The 24,935-nt window shown below is 32.6% G+C and overlaps 3 protein-coding genes across 5 annotated transcripts in view; 2 read left to right on the forward strand and 1 right to left on the reverse strand.

Annotated features, from left to right (window-relative positions):
• Positions 1–5,028: 5,028 nt before the first annotated feature.
• Positions 5,029–7,585, forward strand: LOC132299682 (probable methyltransferase At1g29790). Its single transcript, XM_059796444.1, has 2 exons — positions 5,029–5,567; positions 5,992–7,585. The coding sequence occupies exon 2, from the start codon at positions 6,078–6,080 to the stop codon at positions 7,482–7,484; it is 1,407 nt and encodes a 468-aa protein (XP_059652427.1). The 5' UTR covers positions 5,029–5,567; positions 5,992–6,077; the 3' UTR covers positions 7,485–7,585.
• Positions 7,586–13,182: 5,597 nt separating this feature from the next.
• LOC132298670 (nuclear transcription factor Y subunit B-4) lies at positions 13,183–13,647 on the forward strand. The gene has a single exon (XM_059795061.1). It carries the CDS (start codon positions 13,183–13,185, stop codon positions 13,645–13,647), a length of 465 nt encoding a protein of 154 aa, XP_059651044.1.
• An 8,491-nt stretch (positions 13,648–22,138) lies between these two features.
• Positions 22,139–24,935, reverse strand: part of LOC132299683 (protein ALWAYS EARLY 3) — a 35,465-nt gene continuing 32,668 nt past the window's right edge. For all 3 annotated transcript variants that reach the window (XM_059796445.1, XM_059796446.1, XM_059796447.1), the window contains 3 exons: positions 24,451–24,645; positions 23,116–23,406; positions 22,139–22,457 (listed from right to left, as the gene is read on the reverse strand). In XM_059796445.1, the coding sequence (XP_059652428.1) occupies positions 22,293–22,457; positions 23,116–23,406; positions 24,451–24,645 (651 nt within the window). In that variant the 3' untranslated portion in view covers positions 22,139–22,292. The remainder of the gene's footprint in view (positions 22,458–23,115; positions 23,407–24,450; positions 24,646–24,935) is intronic.

Raw genomic sequence — 24,935 nt, forward strand, 5'->3', positions numbered from 1 at the left:
TGTCTATACTTCCTACAGTCCACTCATTCTCAACCAAGCCCCCGCACACCATGAAGGCACACATACCTCATTTGACCTTAATGATAATTTCGCTGAGTTAGGCCGTCATGAGTTCACTCATTCTCCTGAACCTCGTGGTCAGAAACCAAAGAGAGAGAGTTTTGCCTCCACAATGAATCGTGTCATGGAGAAAATGAGTGACACTTATAGAAAGAAAACAGATCGAATTGAAAGGGTCATAGTCGTTTCTTCATCATCTAATATGAAAACAGTTCATGAAGCTGGGCAAGTTGAAGTCAATTTTCCAGACAACATAAAAGGTGATTTTAAATTATGTTGTTATATTTTGAATAAGTTGAAGGGCGTTGATATGAAACAATAAGCTAAGGTCACACAGATGTTACGTACTGATGAAGTTTAGAGGGATTTCTTTCTTAATGACCTTCCTGATGATAAGAAGATTGGTTGAATCAAAGGAATTTGATTTGGTATGTTGGTTTTATATGACTTTGGATGACTGTACTAGTACGTATTATGACTTTTGGTGTGTCGCTTTTATTTCTTATTTGGTTTTGCTATGACTTTGGTTGATTGTAATATTAAGTACACTCGTATTTATGTTATTTGGTTTGATTGTAATGAAAATATAACTATTTCGCTTGCTTTGATTTTATTTGTTGTCTTGCTTTTATTTATTATTTGGTATTTCGCTTGAGATGATTGTAATTTATCTCGTTTATTAAATTTTGTATTATACAGATGGATATTAGGACAATAATTGACTTGTATGATGATGGTGATGAGGAGAATGATTGTGTCATCATAATGGCATGTATGTTTGAGTATTATAAGAAACATTACGCGAAACAACCTTGTAGGGATTCTCTTTTAACCGGGGAAACATATATAATGGAAATCTTGCATGGGCATGGAAGTAGATGTTTTGAAAATTTTAGGATGTCTACCCCTGTTTTTTTGAAGTTGTGTGGGGAGCTTAAGTTATTAGGGTTGAAAGACTCTACAGGGGTAAATGTTTATGAATAAGTTGGCATATTTTTGCTTATTTTAGCTCATAATGAAAGGAATCGTGTGGTCACAGAAAGATTTCAACACTTTACCTATACAATTTCAAAATACTTTTATGCGGTTTTACAAAAAGTCTGTGATTTAGGGAAATATATTATTGTCGCTCCAGATTTTAGCCAAGTTCCTAACCATATAAAGAAGTAAAAAAAGTACCACCATTTTTTTAAGAATTGTGTAGAGGCAATTGATGGAACTCATGTCCATGCGAACGTGTCTGTGGACCAGCAAATACCATTTCATGGTAGGAAGGGGGATACCACACAAAATGTAATGGCTGTTTATGATTTTGATATAATGTTCACGTACGTCGCAGCAGGATGGAAGGGGTCTGCTAATGATTCTAGGATATTGAACGAGACCATTAATAATGAGGATTTGCATTTCCCAATGCCTCCAGAAGGTAAATGTCATACTTGCTATAATTTTGCAATACTTATTTAAAATATCATGGTAAAAAAACGTGCCTTATAGTTTATAAAATGGCAGGGAAATATTATTTGGTGGACTCCGGGTATGCCAATCAACCGGGTTTCTTGGCTCCTTACAGGGGCCAACGGTAACACTTCCAAGAGTACCGTAGAGTTTCTCGGCAATCCTAATGTAGAGAAGAAATATATAATCACAGGCACTCATCATTGTGCAATATAATTGAGCGTTGTTTTGGGATGCTTAAGATGAGATTCCCTATCTTAAAGCAAATTCCCCCATATAGGTCTGAAGCTCAAGTTGCTATTGTTTTAGCCTGCTGCACACTTCATAACTTTATAAGAAAGGAGGCGCATGTAGATCCAATATTTAATGATGCAACTGTGGAGGCGATGATAGATGAAATTTTTGGAGATGATGATGTTGATGTTCAGCCTAATGCGTCGCACTCTCGCTCGTGACCAATGGATATCGTACGCGATCATATTGCTGATACTATATGGAATGCAAGTCGGCACCCTTAAAATAGGATTTACATGTTTATCATGTTTGAATAACTGTAATAAGATTTTTATACTTGTTCCATTTGTTAGTATTTGGAGAATTGTAACAACTACTTTATTTTAATTATTTGTTAGGATTTGGATAACTGTAATAACTACTTTATTTTAACATTACTTTACGATTTCGATAAATGATTCTATTTTATTTTTTTTATTAACTTTTTTGGATCAGTTTAATAACTTGTATATGCAGTCATGTATAAGATACAGGGTGACGGGCCACCTTGTGCATGTGGAAGGGGTCGAATGAATCTTTATACGGCTGGAATTTCAAAGAATTATGGACGTTTATTTTATAGATGTCCAGTTTGGGAGGTATACAATTTTCTTTGCATTAATTTTTTTTTTTTAAGTACATCTTACTGTCACAGGTGCATTATAATAATATACAACTCTTTGTTCTGATTTAGTCACATGATCGTGCATTTATATGGTTGGATGACATGCACCAACATCTGCAAGTGGGTGGTCATGTGCAGGAAGAGTTGGAGGATGTAATTGCTGTTATGCAAGCTCAACAAAATCGGCAAAACTACATTATCTATGGTTGTTGTCTTCGTCTTACTATAACTATATTCTTTATGTTATTGCTTATGTTGTTGTTGTTGATTATTGTGGCAGTTGATAAATGCCGTAATATTTTTGAAACTCATGTATGTAATATATTAAATTTCATGAAATGTATAATATGTTAAAACTTTATTTCAGTTCCATATTGAAACAATGTAGTCCATAACTGGGAAAATAATATGTAGCATTAATAGGTTTTACAATTTAGAATTTATTTTATTGGTTTTTATAATAAACTAAGATAAATTTTTAACAATATATATATATATATATATATATATATATATATATATATATATATATATATATATTAAAAGTTATATCAATTGTATATTACAATTATACAATAATAAATTTTTACTTTATATTTAATAAAGTTATAAAAAATGTATTAATGAACACATTATTTAAAAATATTCTTTAGTATTAATATTTAATTAATTTTTTTTTTTTTACTAATTTTGGTTACACTTTCACTTTGCCAAACATGTTTTGTTCTCATATTTCTTAGAACGAAACACATTGCCAAATATGTTCTACCATGTTTTTGTTCCAAAATTCTCAGAGCAATTTTTCGCTGTCAAACATGTTTTGTTCTCATTTCAGAATACCACACTACAAAACACTTGTTTTGTTCTAAACTAGAGCATTTCACTATAACACATAACGCTTTCCAAACGGGCCCTTAACGGTGTAAGTTCCACTAATGATGTCACCACTCTGGTGACCCTAGTAGTCTCATTCACTAACTTACATCAATGATGTCACCACTCACATGGCCCTCGCATTCTTATTCACTGTAATTATTTCGAATATGTCTTAGTGTTTGTATTCATATAAAAATTTCATCTTTCATGGTATTAAGGTTATTTACCGTTAAAAAAATAAATCAACACAAAATAACATAAAAAAAAATTGTATGAGGTGTCAAAGTTGGCAACGTAATTTAGTAAAATAATGTCAAAAGAGTATGCAAAAGTTCAACTATTTTTGTGTAATTTAATGTAAATAAATTTTGATACAAAATATTGAATGTATAATTATCTCTTAAACTATAAGTTTTTGTAATACATAATCACAACTAAAAGATTGACTGTTTATGATGATGGTCATGAAGTAGGCTTCATTATAATAGCATGACTCAAGATTTATTAGTTGTCAAAAAAAAAAAATGTTATTAGGACAGTGTGGGGTAGATTATGAATGGTGAGTATTTATGGTTTCAAATGGTTTATGGTTGGATTGTTTTAGGCGATATTGGCTCCAAATATTCAAGGACATATGGGTCCACTTTGGCGATCTTCACCGGGTTCCCCATTTTAAATGTGTTCGGACTAGATTGCCCTTCTTATGTGCTGTCGTAGATGGACTCGCGTTAAAAATATATAATCATAGGACACGTGGCAGTATACAACATTTTCAAAATCCCTTCAATTTGAACTATGATTTGGATATTAATTTAGGGTCGTCAAGTTGATAAGATGGTTTAAGGTTATTCAATACATTTTTCCTTCCTTTATTTTTTATTTATTTATATATATTTTTTTCTTGGTAAGTATTCAATAAAATTTTCCTACAACATTTTCAAAATCCCTTTAATTTGACCTATGATTTGGATATTAATTTAGGGTCGTCAAGTTGATAAGATGGTTTAAGGTTATTCAATACATTTTTCCATTTTCATTTTTTTTTTTTTCTGGTAAGTATTCAATAAATTTTTTCCTACCAAAATTTACATTAACTTATTGATATTTACCTCAAAAGCCTAGAAATTTATCACTACATACCATTATGGTTTTTAAGAAATGAAACTCGAACTCTCTGTCACAATTTAAAAAGTTTGAATTCAACTTATCTCAATTCTTTTAATATAATGAATCAAATTTAATCATGTGTTCTTATTCAAATTGGGATTAAGCTTGCGTTCACAAAGTTACAAGTAAACATTTTCAACTAATTTACTTACAAAATTTATTTATCTAACTAATCAATATTAATACTCTTCTAATGAGCACGCTTATATAATATAATAACAAGAAAATGAATCTATATAAGTCTGTCTTCACAAATATAAATGAGTTTACATGAATTCATATTCATTAATTTATACGCGTTATTCAAAATTTGTCCGATTATCAAAGGAGCTTATAATTAAATTAAAATTCAATTCATTTGCTTAATGAACGAATTAGATGAAACTTTAAACTAGTTGAGGTTTTAGCTGCATGTGAATCTAAAATTTTAATCAAGTCCTTATTTAATATACACATTACATTTATAAATATATATTTATATGAATTTATTTATTATTATTTTTTTCCGAAGGTGATTATTTATTTTTATTTTATTTATTTTTGTTTCCTCACAGGCAAGTAAGGTAGGGAAAATTTATGACCCGTCGTCACTCGTCAGTCTCATTAAATTCAAGAATGCAACTTTAACGGTCGAAGGTTTTTCAAAAACTGTCCGCAATTCGAGCTGATATTCGGTCATGGAAAAACCTAACCCACCATCACCAACCTCGCAGTCAACGCTTCATATTCACATAGTGATTTTCACATACATACAATACATATAATATTCGAGTGCTAAATCGAGCGTTTTTTAGGGTTTTATCACGAGATTCGCTTCTTTTTAAAGATTTTCAATTGCTTAGTTAAACATGTGATCATCGAAACTCGTGTCACAGAGCTTGAAGGTCACGATTTTCCAGCTCTAAAGCTAAGATTGTGAACAATTTAAGCAAGGTTTTGAAGTAATTCTAGGGTTTCTAAAAATACCATTATGGCTTCTGTAATTCAGAATTGAATCAGCAGGGTAGACTTTGATCTGAAACAGAGGCTTATACTGGATTCACAAAGCTCGTCGCATATGAACTCGTTTTTCGATCATCATCGCTTGCTTTTCACAGATCAAAGATTGGTAATTTTTAGCAACTTCATTCTTTGTTTGTATATGTTGAATTAGCTTAGCTTCCGTATGAATTTATATAGGATTTATACATCCAACAATCATATTGGTTGTGTTTTTGTTAATTTGATAAATTAAATCTTAAATTCATTTTTTGTTTTTTCTTAGGAACCCAAATTAATTTAATTTAGCTTCATTATGAATTTTGATATTCAACATTTCAACAATCGTATTGGTTGTGTTTTCTTGTTAATTAGATATATTGAATCTTAAATTCATTTTGTTTTTCCTTAGGAACCCAAAATAATTTAAATTAGTTTGTATTTGTTGAATTAGCTTAGCTTCATAATGAATTTTGATATTCAACAATCATATTAGTTGTGTTTTTGTTAATTTGATACTATTGAATCTTAAATTCATTTCGTTTTTTTCTTAGGAACCCAAAATAAATTATCGGCGATTGAGGTGAATATTTGAGGGCAAGCAAGAAAAGTGTGTAGATTTAAGTATTACGTAGTAAATATGAGGGGGTTATGTTTTCCAAAGTGTAGATTGGCAAGAATAATGGGTTGGCTTCAGATTGTGTTGGGAGGGCTTGTTATAATCGTAAGCATATCGAGTCTCTTTCGATTCTATTCGGCTGGTTTCTTCTTGAAAAATGAGGATATTTGCAATCATTTTTATGGAGTGAAGGACGTTTATGAGGGTTTCGACATAAATGCATTGTCAGCTCGGGTTGAGGAAGTACTTCTTAAGATGGAGAGCTTGCAGGACAAGCTCGAATCGAAAGTGCAACAGATGGAAAAGAACAAGGGTGTGATGGATAGAACAAACATTTCTAAATCAGAGTATAAAAAGTTTATAGAGGAAGAGGTGATTCAGCCTCTTTATAGTGCTCACATCGCTCTTAGGCAAATCCGGTTGCCTAAAGTTGAAGGGATTAGAAACATGACAGTGAAGGAAGAACCTCTGATTAACAATTTTGTGATTGAGGAGATCCGGAAGTATATAACCCCGAAAGAGAATAGGGTTGGGAAGATCAATATATATGGAACAGATAGGATATACAACACAATAGGGCATGCTTGTGTGCTGATGAAGAAGGAATTGGAAGAGTATATGGACTATGACATCGGGTCTTACTGTAAAGATGATTGGATTCTTGCACAGAAGCTTATGGTTAACGGTTGTGATCCATTGCCCCGGAGGAGGTGCTTGACAAGGGCTTCTAAGCTCTACCAGAAGCCTTACTCGATCAACGAGTCCTTGTGGAAGCTCCCGGATGGTAGAAATGTTAGGTGGAGCAATTATCATTGCAGGAACTTTGAGTGCTTATCGAGCAAGAACCCTAAGAGGGGTTATTCCAAATGTACGGGATGTTTTGAAATGGAAAAAGAAAAGCTTAGATGGGTGACCAACACTACATTGCCAGTAGATTTCCTGATGAAAGATGTTTTGGCTATTAAGCCGGGGGAGATTAGGGTAGGACTTGATTTTGGCATTGGTACCGGGACATTTGCTGCAAGGATGAGAGAACAGAATGTTACAATTATCTCAACAGCTCTAAACCTAGGGGCTCCTTTCAACGAGATGATTGCACTTCGAGGTCTAATTCCTCTGTATGCAACATTGAATCAACGCCTTCCATTCTTCGATAACACGATGGATTTGATCCATACAACTGGCTTTATGGATGGCTGGCTTGACCTGCAATTGATGGATTTTATACTTTTTGATTGGGACCGGATTTTGAGGCCGGGAGGGTTGTTGTGGATCGATCGATTCTTTTGTAACAGAAGGGATCTAGATGACTACATGTACATGTTTCTGCAGTTTAGGTACAAGAAACACAAGTGGGTTATTTCTCCCAAATCAAAGGATGAAGTTTTTCTGTCTGCATTGTTAGAGAAACCTCCTAGATCTCTGTGATTTCACTACATTTCTTGTTTTATTTGTATGTTGTATTGATTTTATGACAATCATGTTTCAGTTCCTAGAAATACAAGAAAGCCCAAGGCTTTTTCTTTGTATATATGTGATGCTTCCTGTATTTATTCACCACATATGATTTTCTTTTGATTATTATTTCAATAGTGAATATGACCACTTTTGTGCTGTTCTTTGCTAGTTGATAATTCTGTAGCAGAGAGGTCACTTCTGCAATATTTCCTCTCAAAAACCAAATAAATAGTAACCAAACAACTTAGGAATGTTAATCCCAAGGGGTTGGCCTACATTGGAAAAGTCTTGGGCCCTGGTGCCTTATGAAGCAAGTATTGGGATCGATTCTTCCTAATGCAAACAATTTCTTAGGAGCCACACCTGCGGACATTGTCCGAACTTTACCCGATTTGTGTTGGTGGGGACGCCTTGCACCGGTATCGTGGATTAGTCGGGGCAAAGCACCGGACACCCTGTTATCCAAAAACACTTAGGGATGTTCATAGCAAGAAGTGTTTTTCTTTGTCTTTTCGTCTTCCTTTTTCTGCTTTCTAAAATAGAATACCTCATTTTCCTGGCTGCCAAACTCTTGGGCAGCCAATGGCCTCCTAGCCCCACCACCATTGACATGTTCAACAAAAGCTCTCTCTACAAATATGCTATATATATATATATATATATATACATATATATATTTCCAATAGGACTTCATATGGCAAAAAGTTGGACATTGGACCATATTTTCCAGCTGTGACAGGCCTGGTTATCTTTCAGGACTGAATTGTTGGCTGTAGGTCAAACAAAGATTCTTGGTTAATCGGACAACAAAATTTAAGAGTCTAAGCCATTATACCCTACTATTCATATTCCATAGCTATGTTTGGTAGGGTGGAAATGAAAATAAAAGGAATAAAATTATTTTAATGAATTTGCCATCATAATCCATAAATTTTGTGTCATAAAAAAATAAGAGCAATTGTGGTATTAAAAAAGTTTCATTAGAAATGCTAAGCCTTGTGCATCCCTTCAAATCCTTCCATTCTCTTTCTTTTACTTTCAAAATTTTACACCACACACAAAAAATCATCTCTCTCCATTTCTTTACTTTTCTTTTCCTTCCATTTCTTTCCAACCAAACATGGCCCAAGTGTGTGATAATCTGATTGGGCTTCTTAGTCTGGGCGTTCCTCTAGCAGGATGATTAAAACCCTCCACAGGTTCAAAATGAGTGAGCCCACTTATTGAATATGATTGATTGTAGTAATAAAATACTCTTTTAAAGAAGCACTTTATCAAGGGCTTGAATGTGAAATCATAAAAAAATTAATCTAAAGTTTTAATTAAAACTTTTTTTTTCTAATTTTAAATTTAAAATATCAATTCGATGCTTCCAAAATATTCTTCCCTTTTTCCTGTTATGCTGTCATTTTAATGTTGCCATATAACTTTTTAAGAAAATGGAATCTTTATTCTTTGTTTGATGATTCATATGGAATAAACACAAAGTTGATGTTGATTTTTCTTTTCTTTTTTTACTTCTTTATTTTCTTCTTCCATAAAGTCTAATTTAATCACACAATAAAATTAAATGATACTAATAGTTTAGTTCAATTTAACACTAGGAAAAGAGTGTGTATGATCTTCGACTTAAATAATTTGAATATGATATGATATTATAAAAAAAATCGTAAGAAAGTGAGAATGGAAGTGCTATCCAAGACAATGAGGATTATTATTTATGAGCCAATTAACTCAGAGTCAAATCTTCAATTTACCAAACATCTATGAATTTTAAGATTTAAGTGTTGTGATAATGGTGGATGAGGTGGTAAGTTTTTGAATTGCTTACCTATTGTTTTACCTATTCTTCCTTCAACAAAGTGGTGAAATGTTATCAGAGTGTTGGTTTAGATGGTATGACCTCTTATACTCAAAAGAAAAGTGAACGGTTTGAGCCCCAATGGGGCAAATTTACCCTAACAAAAAAAGAAAGAAAGAAAAAAAAGTGGTACGAGTATTTTATTTTACAAAACCATAACAAATGCTTTACAATTTTTTTTTTCAAGGCAAGAAGTGTTAATGTTAGATTAGTAGATATAAAGAGTCGAAGCCTGATAGTACAAGATTCACGGGAGACACTAATCCACTGAACTAGCGAGGCAACTGCAAATGTTCTACAATATTATATCAGTAACAATGAGAACAAAAATTGATATGTAGTTTACTTTTAGTTAGATGATATGCCGTACTTTAAGAAGAAAAAAAAATTCTCCCCCTTTCAACTTTCACTCAGATGGGGTATAGGAATTGCTTGGGTAGGCCTTAGAACAAATCTTACATAGAGAAGAAAAATAAAAGCAAGAAAAATGTTCTCCAAAGCAAGTTCAGAGCATCCATATAGGCTAAGTAAAACCTAGAGGAGATAAAAATAAATAAATAAATAAATAAAAAGAGTGGAAAAAAAGTGAAATTAGGCAAAGTCACTATTATTCTTCAAGTGACATTATAAAATAAAAACTAATCACATCAGATGCCTATGAATATTAGGGTAGGTAGATATGGAACCTTAGAGCAAAGTAATTACTCTAAAGTGTAAAGAGGGAAACTCACAGTGTAATAGTTTTCTAAGTAGGTCCTCAAAAGACTATCAAAGGTTCTAGGGTTTCTCAAGGTCCCTTTATGGATTTGCATCCCCTATTCATTTGTTTATTACTTATTTTAATACCTAAATAGTAATGGGGAACCCTAATAAAGTTCCAAACCCTAGATGTGTCAATAAGAGAAGCTTTGTATATCTTTTTATATTATACTTTGAATGTACTTTTTTAAAGAAGGTACATTTATAATGGTGACCTTAATAATTACAATATATTGATTCTCACAAAGGCAAATCTCTACGACACAAGGAATTGGAACAACAGTGTGGATGTTTTTTTATTAACTTCTTTTTAATTTTATTGGTAAAAAACACACACATCACTCAGACTTACACATCCACTTTGTCTTTTAGAAGATTTAAAAATTCACCATCCACTTTGAGAGAGATAAGAGAGATACACAAGGCCACAAAATCCTTAGTAATATGTGTTTTATTTTATTTAGATGGCTGACTAATTTAATTTTATTTTTCGTAATTATGATGATTGATTGATGCATAAAAATGCATGTGAAGTTTTTTTGCTAAAATTTTAAAATTAAGTTTTTATTTAGAAAACAAGGGACAAAGGAGGATAACTTCTTTATTTCAGATTTTTCACATCTCATGATAAGTGAAATATATGTATATGTCTCAAATTGTAGATTATTAGGCTAGTTTACAGCTAACTATTGAACAAACAAAAAGAGACACATTTATGATTGAAAAGTACACAACATATACATATATTGATATAAGTGATTAGGATGACAATATACTAATATATATACACACACATATAAAAAAAAAACAAAAGAAAAGCTTAAGTAATTGCCATAGCCTTCTATGTGATACAATTAAATTATGGCCTTCAAGTTACAACCATATCTAAAGGAAGTTATACATACCATTTGGGGAGCATTACTGTTAATGGAAGTTTTGTATAGCATAGAACCATAGACTTTTAGCATAAAAATCTGTAACTAAGTTACCCAAAAGGGATGGTTATAAAATCTTTGGTATGTATTGCTGAAACCCATACTAAAAAAATAAAAAAAATAAAAAAAATTGCATTATTACCCCTACCTCATTTTGACATTTTGATTGATTCAAAATGCAGGAGGAACCAAAATCAGAGCAAGTAATCCATATTAGTATAAATTATTTGTCAGATTTTTTAATAAATTGAGTTTTCTAATTAAGCATGAACTTTGTTTAGTGGCATATAAGAATCTGATCAAGCATGGTTAGCTATCATGGTTATTTAGATTTATATTACGTGAGTTCTTTAAAAGTTGGTGAAGTAACTATGTCAAACAGACAATACTCAAACAGGGTATGGAATATGTATTTAACTTTTTTGATTCGATACACACTTAAAAAATACATCCAATGATTCAACTTTATTTATTATTGCTTCCACACGAATGAAATGCTTATATTAGACACTATGTTACCTAAAGTTATGATTTTACATTAAAATATTAAATAATATAAATATTTAGCTGTGTTTATGTGTCCTGTTTTGAAATTCGACACATTTGACATGTGGATATTGCATGGATATATGACATGCTACATAACCATTTGAAGCTGGACTGATGGAACTAACTATAGTCAGGGACATGGTAAGGCCATTTGGTACTAGTATTTGTTTTCATTAATTTAAAGATTGAAAAGCATATTTAGACATTGATAACATTTTTTTTATCTGAAATTCCATAGTTGTATGACATGATTGAGACCATAAAATTCTATATTTCGAAAGGAAATTCCTTGCCTCCAAAAAGTGAGAAACCCTACTTAGATCAAACACAAGGTTTCTGTAACTTTTGGTTGGACCCACTCCAAACCAAGCAAACGTGCACAAATGTAGTCCATTCTTTAAACTTGATGACCAATTTTTAAAATAATTAAGTTTATAACTTTCCATTTCTTCTGATAAGATAAAAGATTGTTTTGATTGGAAGCATTTTAAAACTAAATTTAGACAAATTGGGAGCATTAAAAGTTAAAAGTGTTTTTTTTTGAAGAGGGGAGTTAGTGGGGACCATTGTACTACAATGGATTAATCCAATATATGCTTCAAAATTTTCAAAAGCAATTCCATTTGTTACTTTTGAAATAATTTCAACTTGTTCACACGCCAATCCGTGGATTCTGCCAGATTCCAAGAAAAATATGTAGAAATAATTTCTTGGCAACTTTGACTTGGATATTCATTTCACTGAAAAAAAAAAAAAAACTTTGCCATATGATTTATACAACTTTAAAAGAAAAAACTTCATTTTATCCAGAATTACTATTTTGAAATAAAAAGAAAAAAAAAAATTTACATGAGAATTTGTATTCCCCCAAGGAATTAACATCTTTCCCCTGGATTTACTAGTTGCAGATTTTTTTAATGCTTAATAGTCAAGATTTGGAATGAGTACTTATATTTTTTTATTTTCATAATTATGACAAAACCCCTATCCCACTTTGCATCCATGGATGTGGCCTAAATTAATGTAGCATAGGGATTCAGGCAAATGTTTTAGGATCCAACATTTAGACCCACTAATTGATGTGACCCATGTTAGAGTCACGACGCATTGTTCATAGGCATGTATGTGCATGAATATACACATATGTAGATATGTATAGAAGCGAATCAGGCGATATCTTAACGAACAACGATTTAGATCAATGTTTCGGGATCCACCATGTACGGAGACCCACCAATTGGTGTGACCTATGTTAGAGTACGTCATGACACATTGTTCATAGACATATATGTGCATGAACATGCACATATGTAGATCTGTATAGAAGCGAATAAGACGATATCTTAACGAGTAACGATTTAAATTAACGTTTTGCGATCCACCATGTAGACCCACCAATTGGTGTGACCCATGTTAGAGTCATGACACATTGGTCATATGCATATGCTTATGAACATTCACATGTGTATATAGATCTATATAGAAGCGAACCAGGCGATATCTTAAAGGGCAACAGATGTCAGTTTTTGAGAAGATCAAGCCGATCAGCTGATTCTAACTAGAAATGGTTGATGAGCATGATCAATTCCTGCCTATTGCCAATGTGGGCAGGATCATGAAGCAGACCCTGCCACCAAGTGCCAAAATTTCAAAAGAAGCCAAGGAAACAATTCAAGAATGTGCAACAGAGTTCATAAGTTTTGTGACTGGGGAAGCTTCTGACAAGTGTCACAAGGAGAACCGAAAGACGGTGAACGGCGATGACATCTGTTGGGCTCTGAGTTCACTAGGGTTTGATGCTTATGCTGAGGCTACATCCAAGTATTTGTATAAATATAGGGAGTTTGAAAGAGAGAGGGCTAACCAAAACAAAGCAGCTAGTACTAGCACTGAAGACAAAGATGAAGCAACAACACATAAAGATAGCCAACCAATTGGTAAGCAAACTGAAACTCCAACTCCAATTCCAACTCCAATAGATTTTATAGTCATTGAGAAGGGTGAGAGCTCTCTCACAAAGCCATCTTGAACAGCTGCATCTTGTCTTTTTAGTGATGATGCACAAGATGGTGCAAAAGGCACTATTTTCAGTCATTTGTGTGCTAGTTTTCAATGGTAAAGATTCAATCACAAGGATTGGTTTTATGAACAAATTGGGACTAGTCTATAAGGTAACTTTCCATCTATATATATAACTTCTCAGCTTAGTCTTTCTTCCCCCGTTGATTTCTTTCTGTTTTCTTCTGTAGAGGGGAAGGAATATTTCATGTAAAATGTGATGAGAAAGATCAGTGGTGTTATGGCTTGTAATTTGGATTTATGTATGAATTTGGAGGGTTTGAAATGATCTTTTTTATTATTTTTTAAGATAAGGTTGTAATGATCTTATCTTGATTTCAAAAGGTATTACATTGATATATATTTTACATAATTAAGATGCTGTATTGTTAGACTGCTTGATTTGTACAAAAATCTTTGAACTTTAAAGAAAACTTGTCTTAGTTCATTTAGGTTTGATCTGACATTTTCAAATTCCAACTGAAATCACTCTCTCTCTCTCTCTCTCTCTCTCTTAATTAAGATTTTTTTAAAAAAAATTATTCGATGAACACCTCCATTTGTTTCCAAGATTTTTCCAAACAAACACCAAAAATTTCCTACCCTTTTTTGTTATTGCAACTATCATATATATGAATCTCTAGAGCTTTCCTATTTTGCTTTAGTGTCTTGAGCTTTCCTCTAGGAAGATAAACATATCATTTGACTGTTTGTGTATGTATATAGCTTGTCCAAGCCAATGACTGAATTAAGTAGCTAGGTACTTAAGATTTTCTTTCCATGAAAATTGATCACCAATGACTAGTTTAAGCATTCTTGATGTATGGTCTTTCAATTTCAAGTATGATTTGTGAGTCTATACATATATGATTACAACATACAGACATATTAATATTAATTTCAGACTTCCTTGCTGATATATCATTTATCTGACACCTGAAGGATTTTCAATTCACACACACACATCATTAAACTGTGGCCGGGTTCATATTTCCATTATTGTACTTTAATTTTATTGAATTACTACTCGTTTTTTTTTTTTATTGGTCGACAATGGTGGGGTCGGCCTAAGTGATGAATATCTTCTAGAGCATTTCCTATCGAACAAAGAAGCTGAAGTAGTTCATACTACAGATGTAATTATATCTTTAATCTTGAGAATTCTTCTCTTTTATACACAACACTTAAATAGATACTTGCAGAAAAAAGAAAAAAAAAAAACTTGAATTGATAATTAATCAATAAACAACCACTGAAATTCCCATATATATAGCTACAAGCAGTACGTGGTATCTCCTCAACTTTTGAAGTTTTTTAGGGGCAAAAAAAAAAAAAATCAAAAAAAAAGAAAAGAAAAACATATATATATATGTTTGACACAACATATATATACATTCTTTACCATTTAAGGTTGGATTGCCTTGAGTTGGAATGTCCCTTTTTTCTTTTCTTTTCAAAAAAAAAAAAAAAAAAAAGCCTAGGACTTGTATGCTGTGGAATGTCACTTGCTGTATGTGTACGTTGTAGTTTGTTGCTAGTAGTTTGAGCTAGTTGTTTGCTATCTTTGGGCCCAAGCCTTTGTATCAGGCTAGGGTTTGGCTGCTGCCTTGTGCAGTTTGTTGTTCCTATATTTTAGGACAGCCTTGTACATTCTTTACCATTTTAATACAAGCTTACCCTTTAACTAAAAAAATAAATAAAACATATATATATATGTTTCATATTTACTAGGGTTAGGGTTACTTTAAGTACACCAGAACCCCAGTGATGGCTTTACATGAAATCCTATATATTAAATCTTTGCCAGCTTATATTATACTATATACAAATGGATTGTGCAATCTTCTTCCCATAAAAAAAGGACTGACTGAAATCCTGAACTTACTAGAAATTCTTTCAGAGTAAGGGTTTTAAGAATGAAACCTAGGGTTCTGAAATCTCAGTAGGGGACCACTTCTCCAATAACTTCTCATGACCTTTTCTGGTATGGAGCTTCCACTGGCAACTATGTGTGCATATATGTGTGTGTTTGTGTGTGTATATATATTACTCTCTCTCTCAATGGAGCAGATGAGGAAGAGAATATTTGCCCTAATAGCAAGATAATAGAAAGTTTCAGAAAAGAAAAGAGGTGATAAATTCAGATGAATTTTTGCCCTACTAGCAAGATAACAGAAAGTTTCAGAAAAGAAAAGAGGTGATATATCCAGATGCTTACCAGGGTCTTCATTTCAAAATTTAATTGAAAAAAAATAACACGTCTGATTTTTGGGCTAATATATATATACTTGTGCTGATATTTGAATGAGGTGAGCTGGATGATTCATGGTATAATTGACCTACTGATTTACTAAATTTTAAAGATAGATATGAAACATGAGACAGAATGAGAGACAAAAGCTGAAAAATCTCAGATATTCCTGAACCAATTACAGTATTAATATCAGTACAATGCCCATAGTTTCTTGAAGAAATGCTCACTCAAGAGGCCTCTTCCATGGGATTAGACCATGAAATCGCGGCATCGGTTTTCATCCCCTATTTTTACTGCCTGATTTGCCTGCAACTAGCACTTTGGCCATAGTAAATTGCTATTAATTTACAGTGAACCGGGGCTGCACGGCATTTTGGTGCGCCTATTTCCTATGACATACAGCAGTAGGCTCATGAGTACTTCTCCATGTGAGCTGCAGCAACTTCAACTTGGCATAGTGGATCAGGTGCAGCATTTTGCTGCATTACACATGACAATGTGTGGTTGAACTGATCTCCTTATATACAAAAGCAATTAATTTTTTTTCCTAAAAACCCTAGTGGTTCCTAGAGCTATGTTCATATACATGTCAAAGTATACCATGCCATGCAATCATAGACTCATAAGTCATGATCATGTGCATGTCAATAATAGTTGTACCATATAGACAACAATGTCATATATCTGATGACATTGTAGAACTTAATTACAAAACAAGAACAGTTTTATCTTTTGAGGTGAAAGCATTACAACCAAATGAACATTCAGTAACCCCAATCTACAATTTAAACTATAAAATAATCTTTTATTCTCAAAAGAACACTGATAAATTGTCACAAATCAAAGAACTATTTGGGTACTTTATTTCTCCAAACTGGTTTGTTAATTTGGTTGTCAGGACAGACATAAGATGGCACAGGAATTCAAATTCTTTATTATTATTATTTTTTTTCTTTGTGTTTTTTTGACAACCAAAATTGGAGTGCCGGGGGTTGGATGAGTTGGTAAGGTGTTAGCTTGGGCACCCATCAGCCCAGGTTCGAGCCTTGCTACCTCATTTATCACCTTCGACTAACCTAGTGTTGTAGCTATGGGGCCGGCTGCAATATTTCCAGTTTGGTGCCTTTAGGGTGGGCCCGAAGGGCCCTACCTAGGGGAGTTCGGTCATCAAAAAAAAAAAAAAAATTGGAGTGTTATCTCCATCCCCATACGTCCACTGGAGCAGTACTAAAGTCTGGTTCAATAGTATATATAAACATCCCAACCACAACTTTGTGCTATGGATGGCCCTTAAGAACAAGCTTTCTACTCTAGACAGTCCTTAATTCCATGTCATTTCTCCACTTCCCTAGCTTAATGTTGTGTTTTTTTTTATTATTTTTTGACAGTAAAAAAAAAAAAAAAAATACTTACTGTTTTTTCTTTGCAAGTCCTTAGCTAAATCCAGTTCTCACGTTTTATTTTTTTACCCTTTTCCCTATCATCTTTGGAATTCCATTTTTACTGTCTGTGCTCTTGCTTCACCAGCTTTGTACAGCTTAGTTTTGAGTAATCTGCTGTTGTTCTCTTGTTGGCTTCTGCCAATTCTTTTGTACATCTTTTGCACACATAATATACTTTACCTTTACCCTTACCAAAATAAAAAATATAAAAATATATATAAAAAATACCTTTACCAGGAAAAAAATTAACTTTACCTTTACACTTAATATTTTTTATTAAGCAAATTTAACATTACATGATAAGCCTAACATTTTCATCAATGATTTTTATCAGAGCCGGAGAGCTTATCCTCTTGTTTTTTTAACTTTATGTTGTTTCTCCTTTTATATTGTATGCCCTTTCAACCACCGGCCCTTTGCACTTCTAACTTTAAGGTAAACTTTAAATATGTGCAATCACCCCCTACTAACACACATTATTTGAACTCGCAAACCACACACATAAATATCATTTAAAGTTTAAACCCGAATGTTTTTGTTCCTTGTGAGAGTCAAAGTCACGACGTCCGAGTTTACACATGGCCGCTTTAAGACCCCATAATAACTGGGCTTACTGTGGGCAAGGGGGAGAAATATTATAGAACCTGCATTTCTGTTGAAAGTAAGAGCAGATGACAGCAGAGAATGGACATGATCGAGAAGAACAAATGTGAAGAAGATTCCCTGGTGGAAAGATAAAGTGAGGAAATTAATAATTGGTATTCCCAGTAAAGACATTAACTTTTTATCCAAGGTAGAACTAGAAAGTTTGTCTAGGATTGGTGCATAGCATAGGATAAAGCTATATTTGGGAACTCGATATATAGCATAGCAGTTGAGGCCAAGTGGGAGAAGGAAGTGGAATCTAAAAGAGAATTGAGAGTGGAAGGAAGCAAGACAGAAGGAATCAAGTTTTGCCCATTCTAGCTCTGATTTGGAGGGAGACTGCTAGTGTTACCATTCAGCCAGAGTAAATATAGGCCATATAGGACAGGCAAAATACATTATATATATTGTGCTTGCATCTAGTGTACAGATACGGGTGTATATACGATACGATACAATACGAAACGAACACAGAGATATTATAAATCTTTTAATAAAATAGAATACGGATTTACAAAAAAAATCAAAAATCTATACATTTTTTATACTAAAGATACATTTTTTAAATTAATTTCTTGTAATATTATGAATTTAAATACAATTAATTATTAATATATTTCGTTTCACAACAAGTATCCCTAGTCATTATTTAATAAATTTTGAACTTTTCATTACAATTATACTTGTTTACCAATTTAGTCCAATAACTTTTTGAGGGATTTGTTGCATGAGGAGCAACTTCTTGAGAGCAGACTAATTTGTTAGAATCGGTGTTTTCGAAATATTAAAAAGTAATATTTTTAAACAAAGAAATATTAAAAATTATAATATATTTATATAATATAAATTTACTCTGAGTTGTTTGTTACATAATGACCTACGAATCTGCGATTAGATGACTTTAGGTATTTACCATAATTTTATTTCTATTGTTTTCTTTTATCACGTGACAAGATTTTATGTGCACTTTCCAGATTTTATTTTTATTAATCATTTTACTTCAGTGTTTCTTTAAGCTTACAAAAATAATAAAAAAATTTATCATATAAATTTTGCAGAATTTTGACATAATTTTTTCATCAATTCGAAAATTTTGATGGCTATGAACTTCATGACTTTACATCAATTTATTTATTTATTTTTTCCGGTAAGGTATTGTATTTATTTATGATTTTAACATATATTATTATATCATTCATACTTTTTACTACTGTCTTGAGTTAGATTGAAGTATGTCATTTTTTTTCCTAAAAAAAAAAAAGAAAAAAAATTGTCAGTTTAACAATCTAATGAATATATCTCCAATGTTTTTATTTTTTATTTACGGACATATATGTGAGATGGGGACTCAAATTTGGGCCTTTGGCCACGAGCAATAATACTCTACCACCGAGCTATTTCACTACACTCAATGTTAATTGGGCCCGTTTGACATGTGTAATGATATTATTTTTTTGATATTGGTATTCAAATTTGAGTCTATATCATATTTGGGACAACTAATATTGATTTGAAGTAGTTCATAACATATTAGATTTTTTGACCCACTCATATCAGCAAATCGGTGATATTGCGTGTTTTGTTATTATAGTGGAGAAACTAAAACAAATATCTGAATTTAACAAATTTTCATTACCAAATATGATTTTGATTTCTGTCCAAAACACTCCTTCAATAAAACACAAAACTATTGTTTTGGTATTGATAAAAAAACCAAAACGCTTTGCCTGGCAAACGGGCCATAAGCATAATGTTATAAACAATGGTCTCACTGAGTTGAGTGTGTAAGTAACTCATTTTTTGGGTTACTCAACCAATTAGCTTCCAAACTCAAATATTTATAGATATAGCAGAATTTTAATTGAGATGATGTTGAGTAATACAATATGACAATTATATCTGAGCTTATTTACATATTTAAATTGACAAATTTTTGCATGAAATTTGTATAATTTCCTACTAATAAAAAAAGCAAATTGAATTTGTAATTGGGTGAATATTTCAAAATTCCTATATCCAAAAAAGTTAAAAGAACGTAGTTTAAATTTATATTCAAGTGAATGGATTTAGGTTCAATAATTAAAAGAATATAGTTTAAGTGAATGGATATCTAGGTTCAATAATTAAAATAATATAGTTTAAATTTATATTTATTAATTTAGATTTAGGTTGATTGATTATATGCATCATTTTCAAAGAAAAAGGTTAAAGGAGTATTAGAATTTTTAATAGGATGATAATCATGTTAGTTCCAAAAGCATTAATTCCTCAAAATATAAATTCTTCCTCTAATATAATCTGTGGACAAATGACAATTAATCTTCAATTATGAAATATTATAAATTATGAACTTTCAGAACAAGGTCGTCAATTTAACAATAAATTACAAAATTATGTAATATTAGTCCAAGAATTATAAAACTACGAACTTTCATGCCCATAAACCCTAATTATGAAATGACACATCTGTTCGTAATTCTGGGTATATAATTACACACTGATTTAGAAGGGCTTTTTTTTTTTTTTTTTTTTTTTTCGAATTATAAAACATACTGACTTCTCTGATGTAGAAATTTACATAACAATTTTTATATACCAGTATAGAAGTTGATCCTCAAATTTTCATAGTTTACCAATTTTTATTTATTTATTTTTATAAATTTCATGGCTTTTTTAATTAAAATTTGATAGCTATTTTCTTAAATTATTATTAACTGCCATATTTTTGTATTTTTTTGACATTGAACCTTTTTAAAAATTTAATTCAAAATCGTTGATCTACTAACTTTTATTAGATTGAAGCTAAGTCACACAATCCTTCTTAATGGGAGTCGTTCTCACGCTCCGTATGCAATCTAACTCAAATTCTCAATATTTATGACTTAATTATGCCGCTTTCATGCTCCCACTTTCGAATTTGCTCTCTTGCTCCCGCTCCCATTCCCGCTCCCACTTTATGTGTCTTAGAATTTAAGTACAATTTTATTAGTTAAAAGACAAAATAAACCCTTGATTTGAAAAATATTAAAAAGAAAAACACCAATAGAAACTCTTCTCACTTTCTACTGTCTACTGCCTTGATTTTTACTTTGACTTATGGAAATTTGATTTTCTTTTTTTTTTAATTTAAATTTTGATTTGTGAGAAGTGTTTATATTTTACCAATTAAAAATTAAAAATGGGTTTAGTTAGTTGCGTCGTGATTTAAATGCTAATACAAAACTATATGAAACACACAACTCTAATTTTGGTACAATTATATGAAACACTGAGGTGCTGTTTGATAAAATTGAAAATTAAGTACGAAATTTTAAGTTACCCTGAAGTTTTTAAGTAGTCATTAAAAAATAAATATGTTTTGAAATCTTTTTGAATTTTCAATATTCATCATCCAGTTAGTCACTTAAAATTTTATCCCATTTTAAGCAGTACTTACTATTTTTAGCTATATTCAAAGTGCATTATCAAATGCACTTAATTTAAATACATTCAGAATTAAATACTGAATTGAGTAATCAAACACCACCAAACTCTAATTTTTGTGGTTGATGGTGGCGATGGTTTTGAAAGTGGTAGTTAATGGCTGCCAAATCATAGTTGCTCCACCGTAGGTTGGGTGGTGCTTGGCGTTCATTATATGATCAACTGCAACAAACACAACCAGGAAGGGTGGCCTTGGTGGTTGTGTCAATAAGGTGTGCTTCTCATAGTTGGTTGCGATTGGGATCTTTAGAAGGTAAGCTCAGAGTATTTGGAAATGGAGGTAGCTGCAAAACTTCAGCTCTCTTTAGGGCACAGCCTTCAACTTGGATAGTGGAAAACCAACAACTAAGCCGCCCATAAAAATCGCGACCTTTTCAACCACCTATACAGTAAACCCTACAACTACATAACGTATTCTATCCCAACCTCATTTCTCATCCTCACAACTAGGTGTGTGTGTGTGTGTGTGTATATATATGAGGTTTAGAAGAAAAAATTCCTTTCATTTTTCTCTTTTTTTTGTTTTTAATCAATTATGTCGTGTAAATACACCTTTTTCCTTCTAGGATTTGTGATGATCTCATGTTAATATACGTTTATTAAAACAAGGATTAAGAAAAGAGATGCAAAGGATACTCTTGATGAAAGAAGATTCATTTTTGATACCGTAACTCTTGGAAGAGTCCATCACCACAGGATATGGTAGAAATAAAAAGAAAAAGGTACAGAAAACTATCTGGAAACTGAAAATAGATACAGGGATTTTCCGATTTGAACAAGCAGAGAGAGCATTTAAGTTGGCATTAGTGCTAATATCTGCGTTTTAATTCTTCCCATGCACATCTGTAGTTCTCTGTAAATCGGAAGGTTCTGAGGGCAGCATGGATGCAAGCTTGTAACAGCAAAGTCCAGCATCTGCGCCACATCAGCTGGCGGATACTGTCGTTCAGTGCACATCTGCAAATTTCAAGAAAGTGATGTAAATCAAATTTCGCCATGTCTTATGCCGAAAAAGATGAGACAATTAACAGTGGCATAAGGTAGTGCGTAAAACAATGTAAGTGCAAAAGTTTGCACATAGGCAATGGACTTGATGATCACAAGTAGTTGCAAATTTAAGTAACCGCAAAAGAAAAGAAATGGCGGGGCATGTGCCATGTAAAGCAATGAATGAAGATATAAGCATACGTGAAGATAAAATGACGAGACAGAGGACATCATAGGCTATTGTGATCTAACATCAGATACAGCACAGGTTAAAGCTGATCGGCCAATGAGCAGAATAAGATGAACGAGTGGTGTCCGGCCAAAGAAACAGGAAAGGAAAACCCATAATGTGTGTTTGTTAGGTAGTGGTGGTAACTCTATTTGGTGGCAATGAGAGAACAATTTAGATGGTATTCTTTGGGCATCGAAGTCAAACAAATGCTTCAGCAAGAAAGAATGCAGTTTAGATTGAAGTTTCAAGCATAACAGATGTTGGACTTAATGAAGGGGGAAAATATGTATTTATGTATGTATGTGTGTATGAATATAAAACAAAATACTTAATATCAAGCGTGGATGTTCATAAGTTTAACATCGAAGAATAGTTTGCTTTAGGACTCAAATTTACCTGTACCATCAGCAAAGTAGCGACACATGAAGTGATAAGCTCTGATGGAATTTGAGCTTCAACCCTGTCTGAATCACTAGGCCCCTTGGGACCAGATAAATGACCCATCAATGGTAGCTCCGACTTGGAAGAAGTCAATTGAGGTTGATTAACCACGCCACTATTAAATTGTTCAGGGGATTTCACCACCGATGACCAACGATTCAGTGAGAGGTTTCGTTTATTTAAAGAATCCAAAACCTCTCCAATCCTTGTGAAAGCATCTTCCCCTTCTTTCATTGACGACATTGCCTGAAATATTTATTGACATTAAGTGCAAGCTAAACATGTTTCACATTTGAAGTACATATACAAACAAATATATCGTGATGGATAATCAACAACATCAATCTACACTCTACTATAACAATAGCTAGATGACTTCTGGTTCATAATTCACAAAATCAATCAGTGTAACATGAATAATTTATATGGACAACAAATACATGTCTCACGGTTAAACAAGTGATCATATAGTTGCGTCATCGGTATAACTTTTTGGTTTATTGTCTGTCCAGCCATCAATTAGACGACTGACGACCACAATGTTTGAGAAAATGATTATTTGCAATTACAATGGGGAAATTGCCAAAATTCATGGATGATCAACCAGCTTTGTATTCGTAAGCTACACATAGGACTAAATCCATTGAGAGCGATCTGGATGATTGGCTAGCCTACACATCCCAAACCGAGCAATAAAATAGTGACTTCCATGAAAAAAGAAAGAAGCATGTCGCCCTCAGCCAAAGTAGCCCTTCATGCCAAATTCCCCGGCATAGCCTTATAATGAAGCTACGGGACTTTCAAGTCAAACCAACCCTGTTTAATATAAATAACTAAAATATGTGCCCTATAACTGCAATATTACCAACTCCCAAAACCCAGAAAGTTCAAAAAAACAGCATAATGGAGGGATCCTACTATCCCAGTACCATGCTTCCTTTTGGATAACAACAACAAAAACAATCACAACTTAACAATTATTATAATGAGACAAAACTCATCAACTGGTCAGATGATGTGATAATCAACAAATTTTACACTAATAGCCCACCCAAATGCTTTTAAAAGTAAAAACCCTTGGATCCCAAGATAAGGATACATAGCACAAAATGCTAACTTATATTTTTCAAAATACATAATGGTAGGTAGAAAAACTAGATATCCAGAAAGAGGTGCAGCAATAGTGCAGAAGTTACCAGAAGTAGATACTTAAGCTGAGTAAATTTAGAGAGAGAGAGAGAGAGAGAGAGAGAGAGAGAGAGAGAGAGAGCAGAAGTCTGAGTCATGTACCTTAAGAGCAGTATCTACCATTGTATGAGCTTTACATCTTGAATCTTTTACAATTTCAACCACATTAGATCCTGACTCCTGATAATTACTTGAACAGTGGTCAGGGCCACTTGAAACGGCTGGAGGCTTCAGCCAAGGAGTTCGGGAAGCGGAATAAGTGTTATGTTTCCTTAGTTTAAGCGTAGCAGAAGAAACCTGCAAGGTGAACATAAGAATGGTATTTTAATAAACTCTGAAGAACATGGTTCACGGAACCACAAGTCTGGTCACTTGCATATTTAATAAATAATTAATTTTTGTTTAAAAAATCTCGTAAAGATAATTCTTGTCTTCTTGAAAGGTGTAAATGTAGCTAAAATATTCAGCACATCCTATCCAACCAATCATTATGCAATGCCTATGGCATCCTTAATCCTCTTGAACTTGGTACATTATTGAAGCTCAAGCAGAAAAGAGATGATAGACATGAAGTAAAAAATAAATAA

Source organism: Cornus florida, unplaced genomic scaffold (assembly GCF_030987335.1).
Source record: "Cornus florida cultivar Cherokee Brave unplaced genomic scaffold, ASM3098733v1 CherokeeBrave_3.0.0_Hap2_Chr03, whole genome shotgun sequence".
Classification (NCBI taxonomy): Eukaryota; Viridiplantae; Streptophyta; class Magnoliopsida; order Cornales; family Cornaceae; genus Cornus; species Cornus florida.